At 40.1% G+C, this 10,404-nt stretch overlaps 1 protein-coding gene across 1 annotated transcript; it reads right to left on the bottom strand.

Moving 5' to 3' along the window:
- Positions 1-402: 402 nt before the first annotated feature.
- LOC149022429 (protein NUCLEAR FUSION DEFECTIVE 4-like) lies at positions 403-2,221 on the bottom strand. Its single transcript, XM_089147277.1, has 2 exons — positions 1,025-2,221; positions 403-891 (listed from the first exon to the last, which is right to left on the bottom strand). The coding sequence occupies exons 1-2, from the start codon at positions 2,188-2,190 to the stop codon at positions 468-470; spliced, it is 1,590 nt and encodes a 529-aa protein (XP_089003403.1). The 5' UTR covers positions 2,191-2,221; the 3' UTR covers positions 403-467.
- Between the last annotated feature and the right edge of the window lie 8,183 nt (positions 2,222-10,404).

The following is a 10,404-nucleotide window of genomic DNA, read 5'->3' as shown; positions in this document are numbered from 1 at the left end:
AAAAATAAGAATCTAAGAAGAACGCCACTTCCTTTCTTTACCCGTTTCTTGAAAGTTGAAGCTAGACTGAGACATTTTACGATATTCAAGCTGTCCAAATTAACGATGAACCTTTTTTTTTTTTTTTTTTTTTGGTAAAAATTAACGATGAACCTAAAAAGCCAAATAGTTGATAGTATGAAGTATGAACCAACAAATGAAATAAAATAATGGATAGTATATATTTTTTTTTATTGTGACCAGCCAAATTTTGCTTTTTTGCTTTCCTTTTATAGCCAAGTCATTAGTACGGTTTTACCAAAAAAAATTAAAAAAATCATTTCCGTCTGTTGTTTAATGCGAGTTCAGTTTTAAATTGCCATCCTATTCTGAATCTTAATGTAATCCAAAACTGTTATCTTTATTTGTACCTTGTTCAGGTAAATCAGTGCTAGAAGCCTAGAACTGTCACACTACATAAAAAACTACTATTGCCTCTGCAAGTAAAATTTCCGAGTCCGAAGATATAGGAAGAAAGCAAGGAGAGCCCCCAGAGAGCAAACAGAACCCCAGATGGCGAAGGTATTCTTGTAGCATCCGACCCCCATACATCTCTCATTCTCCTCATTTCCAGCTCTTTGGTAAAGAATGGCTGCCATGTAACCAAATGAAAACGAACCTATGGGGATATTAGCAACGATAACATTGTGATTAACACTGAAATTCTTTGAACCAAATAACTCCGTCGTCAAAAAAACAGCAATCGAAGATATTGCTCCGGTATTGATTCCAATAATGGCAGTACTGATGTACAAAGAGATGCTTGTAGAGTTGAGAAGCAAGAAGAATGATCCAGCCATTGGAACCATCAGTATTAGTATAAATGTCACTCCTGAAACCATGTACCTGCTCCTGAACAACAATGGTGACAAATTGAAATTATTTAAGCAGTTATTGTAAATTCATAAACTTCTGTCCTCAACAAATTATGGCAATCAAGAAACTTCAAAAGGTTACATAAACAGAAGGGTTTAGAAGAGCTTACTTTGAGAAAAAGTAGTTGAAGAGAGATGGCATGAGACGACCAAAGAACCCAAATGAAGAAGACAAGGAGACCAAAGAAGTTGCATTTGAGAGCCCACGAGATTCAGCTATTTGGCCTAAGTTGTTCAAGTACACAAGCCCAAGGGTTGCACCAAACATGTAAACAAAGAAATATAGCCAAAAGTCTAGATTTTGAACCAGCAACTTCACTCCAATCTCTTCTTTAACTCTAATTATCTCAACTTCTTCTTCAACCTCCACTCTTGGTTCTTCTCCTTTGATCTCAATTTCAATTCCCCCAAAAACAACAGATTCGTCTACTGAAACATCATGGATTCTTCTCTCCCTAATACTATTACTCCTCAGTGTTCTTTTCCCCAGAACCACTCGAAACCAATCGATTAGAGGGACCATTATTGGTGCAGCTAGTAGAACCCACATGACAACCACAAGAACCCATGCAGAGACACCAGCAAAAATCTCTTCGATGCTACCAAAAACAGCAAATATTCCAGTTCCTATTGTTATAAGAAAAAGTACAACGAACCCTCCTTTCATAGGCTTCTTTATCTTATCCACCTCAACCTCCCTCAGAAGAGGTGCTGTAAGTAGAGAGACTCCCAAGGGTACCATTGAATTAAGAAGAAGATACCCTTGAGCCCTTTTCATGGAAGAAGAAAAGAAGAACCATTCTACGATATTAGTAAAGATCTTTGCTGTTAGGTTTCCATAGCTAGTTGATAACCCTAACGTTACTTGACGATTCGATGGGAAGTTCCGAGTGATCATAACATAACAGACCGTATTGATCCAACAAATGCTGTTTCCGGCTAGAACAGTAAGAAAGAAGAATTGCAAATATGATAGAGAAGAAATTTTGTCGATAAAGAAGAGATATTGCAGGCCATAACAGATCATTCCAAGAATGGAACCAATCAGGAGAACTAACCAGAGAGGCAAGTAAACTGTTGCGATGCCAGATAACCAACCGAAAAGTTTGCCAGCATCAGAAGCAAACGCAAGGTTATTGAGTTGAACTTGGGATATTGAGAGTACTTCCTTAAGTTGAGATGAATATGCTGGGAAGTCAGTGTTTGTTCCACTGATAGCTTGAAGCCAAATGGTAGCCACCAAGCTTAGCCATTGAGTTGTGGATGGTGGAGGCATTTCTTTTCAGTTAAGTGATTCCAAGATTTCAATTTTTTTGCTAGGCGTATGTGTTTGTACCTTGAACTGCTCCCTTCATGGCTTTATACTTAGGTGTAAGCGTGTGTACCTGGGTTTGTACGTGCGAATATGTGGGAAAAGAGAGCCAGAGAGAGAGAAGGACTTGGACTGTGGTCGTTAATTGTGGGCTGTGAATAGAAAAATGTGGACGTTGGTTGTTTAGAATATAGACTGGGATCTCTACGGTGACCATAAAATTTCTTACTTATAACGTACGGATGGACGGATCTTCCATGGTAATGGGGTAATGTTTCAACTGACGTGTGGTGCCTGCTAAATTGCGGGTGCCTATGGGTGCTTACTATCTATGGTGTTTTTTATTTTTTTTAAGGGATCAAGCTAGTTAAAATTTAATAAAATTCAACTCACGTGCATCCAACATTCCAACCGATGATAACGCCACCGCCACCACGTCGGACGCATACTTAAGCAAGATCCGTTCCATATCAACTGTCGGAGTCCGGATCTGCGATCTCGTCCGGGAGGACAAAGTGCTCCCGACGGCTTAACCACCACAAAAAACTGGGGGCCCAGTAGTGGTGATGGGAGGGTTGTTTTTTTAGTGGTGGGGCCCACCATTTTTATGGTGGAAAAACCGTCTGGATAATGATCCGGATTCCGACTGTCGGAGTATTAATTTGAACAGTGAAGTAGTGAAATGGTAGTGTGACGCAGTAGCTGCACTAATATTATATTGGATACCTACCTCCAAACCCGAAAGGGGGAATTATTTGAGCTCCCCAACCTCTGGTGCTCAAAAGCTGCAGTAAAATTAAATGGGATACCCGCCTCCCACCCGGAAAAGGAGAATTATTTGAGCTCCCACAACCTGGTGCTCAGAAGCTTTGACTGAGTTATTAAAATAGATTTCAAATATCGTTTCCTTTCTCGTGGTCTTCCATTCTCTTTCTCTTTCCTCTGGAAGCTTCCCTATATCTTTACGGTATTCACAAAGCCATACACAACAAGAGCAACAAAGGAAGGAGTGTATATTACATGCATATTAAAAGATCGATATTATTCAATCTCAAGAGGTAGATTGATTGTTAAAACATAAAACCTCTAAACATAGAACAAAATTTCGTATAAACTTGAGAAATTTTCACCGAAAATTATCATTTTAGTAATCTTGAAATGAAAAACTAGGGGAGCAAAAAAAAAATCTCAAGTTTCGATCAAAACCATCGAAATTTTGTCGAAACTTGTCGTAACTTGGAAACCTGTCGAAACCTGGTTTAACCCAACTAGACCAGCTAGTTTATGAGAAAAAAAATTCTCAAATTTCGTGAGAAATATGAGAAATCTGGGAAATTTCATGGAAACCTGGGAAATTTCGTGGAGACCTGGGACTTTTTCCTGCAACTTCCGTAGTTTTTCATATTTTCAATTTTTTTTGTTTCTTTCATTTTTCCCAAATACCCCCTCCATCAAGACTTTCCTATCCAAATTGCGTATTCCCTTAGACTGATTATCTTGAGCATGTTGATGACCAGACTTATAAAATTACAGTTATCGATTATCTTGACAACCATATGCATTAAATGCAAAGGGATGTCTATGTTTGTTGGTTGAGGAGAGGATGTTACAAGCATAGTACTACTCGGCTCACATAATGGATCTACCAATGCACTCCTTTTGGCACTGTGTTGTACTTTCATTTTTTTGTTAGTTACTTTGTATTTGATGTTTTAAAGTTAAAATTATATATTTATTGTACTTAAGTAGTTAAGTTTATACTGTACTTCTTAGACAACTCTACATTGATGTTATATACATTAAATGACATATCTACATTGATTTTTTAAGGAAAATACAGTCAATGTGTTCTTTATACTCTAATTAACTTAAATACACCCTAAAATACTCCCTAAAACTTATCGAAAATTTCATGTCGAAACTTGCTCCATAAAGTCCTAAGTTTCCTCGAAATTTTCCAGTTTCTCACTTAGGTTTCTCATTTTCACCTAATCGAAACTTGAGTTTCCCGCGAATTTTTTTCTATGCCTCTAAATAAAAAGTTAAGAGTTCTAATCTGTCAAGATCAGGGGTAGAGCCTCACCTTTTATTATGTAATACTCCCATCTCCAATATATAAAATCATCTTTAACAAAACAAAAAAATAGATTCATATCACTCATTTGAAAACTACACTGGTGAGCAATAACCTTGATTTTCACTACAAAGAAATTAAAGAGAAGGGATACAACCCTAAGTTCGTGGTTTAACCTTCTCAAAATAAGAATAGAACTACATAAGAAAATTGAAGATTGTTAGAGATGCAATAAGATTCAATCACTGAATGAAAAGAATGGGCCTTTCATCAAACATTACATGCACGATATTAGGATTTTTATTGTGCATTGCTTCAAGCACTTGTAACCTCTATTTCTAAGGCTATATCCCAAGAAAACATGAATATAAAATCTGAAAGCCAATTTATGTTTGTTGTAAGGTCTTAACCAAGGATAACAAGAATGATCAAGAGCATGCAATTGATCATATTTAGGATGTTTACCAAATAGATTAAAGAAGTGGAGAGACATTCTTTAAAACTCTTGTAGATAATAGATTAATCAAGAAAATCGAAGTTTCAAAAGCATGAGCCAAATATTTTTTATGCAAACTAGATTGAGAAAGTAGGCTTAAGCCAGTCTCAACAATATATCAATGCCTCCTTTCTGCAGTCACATTTTGTTCCTATGTGTGAGGGCATGATAAGGTTTGAGCAATACTCCATGTACTTAAAAATTTCTAAACAGTTACATTTTCTCTACCCTAGTCTTTATAAAACCTTAGATTTTCTCCACCCTAGTTACTATAAAACCTTTTTAATATGCCTATCAAATTGATGCGTCCAGAAATTGTTGTCTTCGGATCTCCTGATAATGGCCTGCAGAACAAGGTTAGACGTGGCTCGATTGCTGGGATCGGGAGGCCACCTCCGAAGCTTAAGTCAATTACTGAACTGATCACAGAAGGCTCTGGTCAATTGCAGAGCATAAACTTGAATAATAATAGTTGGGAAATGAATCAGAAATCTCTTATGTGAACCAATCACCTGTTTATATAGGATTTATCCTTGGTTCTCGATCGTTGGATGAATTCGTGGGCTTTGAGGGTTATCGTCCGATTGTAGGGTTTTCCCCTGAATATTCGGGGGTGATAGCAGTTACTGAACTTCTCACGATTCCCTCACCGTCTTGACAATAGTTGTTTCCTACTTGGAAGCTTCATCTACCGCCAGATTCGGGAGGGAGTTCATGGCCGGCGGTCACTTCCCAAGCGGCGCCCTCCTGATTGTTTAGATTAGGTTAGAATAGCCCCTGATTATGGTCTAACCAGGGTGAAGGATGTGAACCTGGTCTAGATGGGTTCGGAGCAATTTCCCTCATATCACTTGCCCCGCAGACCAAGCATTTGAGCAATGTTGTAGGATGCTTGGTCTAGTTTTTCACTCTTCCCGAATACTATTAAAGACAAGAAGTCTTTTCATATTAGGATATCTTCGCATTTAATGCTTCTGACATTTATTTCCAGCAAGGAGCTGTCGAACCGTTCCAACGCCTCACTCTCTGTGTATAGTGGGCCACGTGGCGAACGGGGAGGCGCAAACATTATGCCCTGTCGTTTGAACCGTCGTATCTTAGATTTATTTCATCATTGCAATCATTTTCGAACTGTTGTTGAATGTAGACCGTTGATGATTTTTCATCTGGGTCATATATGTATTTTGCTTGATCCAAAGCGCAATCCTGCCCATTGGCCAAATTCCATCTTGAGCGTTCATTTGAATTTTGAATCTATAAAAGACCTTTCTTGCCTCATTTTTTTCTTTTCACTTATCTGCTATTCTGCGTCAGAAAACACTTCCTTTCAAGCTCTTCAACCTGTGCTCTTGCAAGTCTCTAGTTTCGGCCTGTGCGATTCAAGCTCTGTCTTTCCAGTTTTGTCAAGATCACAAGTAAGTTTACTCTTCTTACTTTTGCTACATCTTCCTTTTTTCTCTTTGGCATTCGTATAGTTTGTTTTGCCTCTGTTATTCTATTCATCTCTTTTTGCCGAAAATGGGTAGTGTTAAGACTTCAGAAGAGAGTGATTCTGTAGACTGCTTAATAGAGGGCGAGGAATCTGCCAAAGAGGGAACTCCTACGGCTTCTGTCGAATTCTCCAGTGATCGGGACCATAGAGTGACCGAACACTGGCTACAATCTGCCCCGTCTAGCCCTAAAGACCCGCCTGGCAATGCCCCTATCATAAAAAGGTCTTCCTCAAAGAAGAGGAAAGCTCCTAAGAAAACGACGGCAGAGAGTTCTCGTCCGTATAAAAGACCTTCCATCAGTCCCTCAGACATCATTTCGAGGTTCGCTTCAGCAAACCTTAAAAATATTTATTCCGATTATTCAATTCTGCGCTCTTGCGTTCTTCGTGCCCTGAACTCAAACGAAAGGGTTAACTCCAATCTTCCAGGGGAATTCTCTCTTTACCTTGATTCTTTCAAGAGTGGGGTTCGACTTCCCTTCTTCTCTCCGGTAATCGCCTAAATTCTTGACCACTGGAATATTTGCCTTGGTATGCTCCTCCCAAACAGCTGAAGGCATATAATTGGTTACCTGAGGCTCTGCCATGAACTCGGGTTGACTCCCTCTTTAGATGTTTTTTGTCATTTTTATACTCTGAGTAAGTCGAACCCTTCCGGGTGGGTATTCTTTTCCAAGCGCCTGAAGACTGACTTGAACTGGCAAGGGGGAATCCTTGCAGTGGGTACTTGTCCTTCCAATAATAAAGGATGGCAAGAAAAGTTTGTTTTCTGTAGGGTTCCCAAATCCAATCTAAAATTCCCGATGAGATAGAGCACCCCAGACTCCTTCACCCAGATCAATCGTTCTTCTTTCTTGCTCGACCGCGAAGAAGAAGCAATTCAGGCCATCAAAGCCGTTTCCTGGTGTTCGGAAATCCATGGGTATGCCATGGAGTACGAAGTGATTCTCCGCTACTAGGGCTTGAGCCATGGTGAGTGCCCAAAGCTTTAGTTTTTCTTCATTGTGTATTTCTTTATTACACCTGTGATAATTCTGGTTTTTTGTTGATCTTGCAGTGCCTCCTAAATTAAATCATAATGCTGTTAAGTCCCTAGCCCAGCAGAGTTTTGCTGTTGCTGAAGAGAGAGTTCCTCGAAGAAGAAAAATCAGGGAGGCTCCCAAGAATGTCCCTTCCCTGAAGGGAGTGTCATCGACGGCTGCTCTAAAGGGGGTAATTCCTTCCCCGAAGGGGCTTATAAGGACCAGGCAGGACCATGCTGCCAAAGGAAAAGAGATGGTGGAGGTCAAAGAGTCCACCCATGATGATACTGCTCTCGTCAAGAGGAGACAGGAGGTGACTGATGATGATGCTTCTAAGAGAAGCAAAGTTTAGGGGTCCATTTATGTCCCCAATTGGAAAGTAAATCTTTTTGACCCAATCCTAATGGACACAGTCGCATCCATTGATTGGGTCGTGAATGCTCGGACACCTAGCGATGGTAAAGCCTTGAAGGCAGTGTCAGATGATGAGTTGGTGAATTCCAACATCAGGTATATCCCGAATATCCATCTATTCTTTTGGCCAATCTCGTTATGCATTACTGACTCGTTCTCGAATGTTTATTTGCTGCAAAGTTCTTGTAGAGAACATCCATCGTGAGATGGAAGCAAACATGAGGATTGGCCGGCTGAGCGCTCAAGCAAAACGCAGTGATGATCTTGTTGAAAAAAGTCAAGGGGAAGTCTCGAAGCTAAAAGAGGAGACTGCCTGATTGCGATCTTCTGCCGGGGAGCTTGTGGTGGCTAGATCCCGAATGGAGGAGATGGACAGAGAATTGGGACAGCTGAAAAATACTATCTTGACTTTGGAATCCAAGATTGAGAACTTGATTTGGGAGAAACAAGAGCTAGAGGATAGACTGAGAACTACCGCTGATCCCGAGGGTCCCGCAAATCTGAAGCCGGAGGTTCGGAAGGCTTATATTCACAAGTATCTGAATAGCCAGCCGTTCGGCGATCTGCTCAATCGGTATAATGTGATAGCTTATTGTGCTGGCGTCAATGATGTCTGGAAGAGTATTCTGGTAGTGGATCCTTCCTTCTCGATCGATGAGCATAAAGATTTCGTCTATGAAGAGATCTTCGAGCATTTGCGGCAACCTATCCCAAGTTGGGTTGTGGAAAAGAAGAATCAACCACCTGCTAATCCATCTATTAAAGGATACTTGAGCGATGAGCTTCCAATGACCCCCGAGGGGGAGGGTGCAGCTGAGAACAATGCCCAGCTGAACACTCAGAATCAGGCCTCTGTAAATCGAACTCCCAAAGCTGTTGCAGACCAAATCTCTAATCCTCTTGCAAATTTATAATGTTTCCAAGGACTTTGATGTTGTCTTTTCTCTCTCTCTCTCTCTCTTTTTAATATTATTTTTTATTATGTAAGGGTAGACCCTCCCTTTTTGGGTCTTTGATCTAAATGATAATCTTCTTTGGTCTTGATATTGCTTGTTGTACTTGGCTTAACCGTAGATTTTTAAGATTCTCGTTCGGGTGTGCCTTTCTAAGACTTGATCGGCTAAAGCTGAAGTCTTTTGAATTCACATTCTTTATTTCTTCATACGGTCCCCCATTCAAAAATTAGAGGCTTTGGCGATCGGGAAACTCACATCAAGATAATCTCATTCCTTGATGTAACGTTCGGGTATTTTTGCGGTTGATCCCGATTCCTTGATTTTGGCCCTCCTTCTAGCACCACACTCTTCATTAGGAAGCGCAACCGTTACATAGCTTTAATTGTTTTAACTGATGGTTCATTACCCAAGCCAGCCGTCTTTGTAACCGGCGTTGAAATCGCCACGTGTACGGATGTGACAAGTTAAAACTCTTGTTTCAAAATTTGAAAGGTTTCTCAATCACCACCGTTCATCTTTGCAGACTTCGAAATGTCACTGTCTTATGGCCGTTGATCCCCTTAGCACGAGTCTTTTCGTTCTTCCACTCATACTTATTTAAACCCTTCGCTGCTTCTTCTTCATTCATTTTCTGGCTTCAAACTTTGCTGTTGAACGAAGTTAAAAAATCACCTTTCTCTAATATTGAAAACTTGAAGGCCTTACAGAAGAATTTCTTTTTCCCTTCTTCAGTCAGTCTTCCTGACTTTTTGTAGATTGGGTTTCAGACTCCCTTAGCCCTTTTCAAGTTCCTTAGTACTTAGGTGTCTTTACGCCTAGCTATCTCCTTTTGATTTTGATTTGGCTAACACTGCTATTTTTGTTGTAGTGTCTTCAAAATAGTCTCCTTCGAAAATGACATTTTCTTCTGCATCAAAGAGGCCCTCCCATTCTGGTGAAGAAATTTGCAGACCTTCGTGGAGGTTGAAAAGGTCCGATTGCGTGACGGACGACTTTGACAAAGCGTTGGAATGGAGCACTCTCGCCCAAACGCCGGCTCAAAGCAGAGCCTTTGATTCTATTCCTGACGATGCATTTGTGAAGTTGCTTTTGATGTAAGTCTCATAATGCTGCAATCACTCTTTTATATATATATATATATATATATATATATATATATATATATATATATATATATATATATATATATATATATATATATATATATGTTTTTGACCTCGAATGAATCTCTTGATGTTGTAGGAGCACCGTGTGATAATTCCGTCCAAAAGTGTGAGGGCAGCCCCGATTGGGAGGATGCATTCCGATCTTTCCAGGCTTCAGGCAGAATCCGTGGCTAAGGATCGGGAGATTACGCAGCTTCGGGACAAGCTTTGGGAAGAGGTCAAGGTAAGGAACATAGAGATCAAGCATCTTTACCAAGATTTGGATGTAGCTAAGAAGAGTATCCGTGGCTTCGAGTGGAGGATCGTGAGTCTTTCGGGGGAACTGAATGATTCTGAAGCTAAGGTGGATGAGCTACAGAATCAAATAGTTCCTCCTGATCTCGATTGTATCCCTGTCGAAACTCGGAAAGCTTGCATCCGCAAATATTTGGATAGTAAGCCTTTTTTCAAGCTAATGAACATTTTCAACAATCAGGCTTATCGGGATGGTGAGAATGAGGTGTTTCAATCAATTCTGAAGAGGGATCCGAACTTCGACATGGCTCCTCATCAGAAGCA

Source organism: Hakea prostrata, chromosome 3 (assembly GCF_041222555.1).
Source record: "Hakea prostrata isolate BN-2017 chromosome 3, UWA_Hpros_2, whole genome shotgun sequence".
Classification (NCBI taxonomy): domain Eukaryota; kingdom Viridiplantae; phylum Streptophyta; class Magnoliopsida; order Proteales; family Proteaceae; genus Hakea; species Hakea prostrata.
Note: the sequence above shows the minus strand (reverse complement) of the source record. Positions and strands in the feature narration are given on the sequence as shown.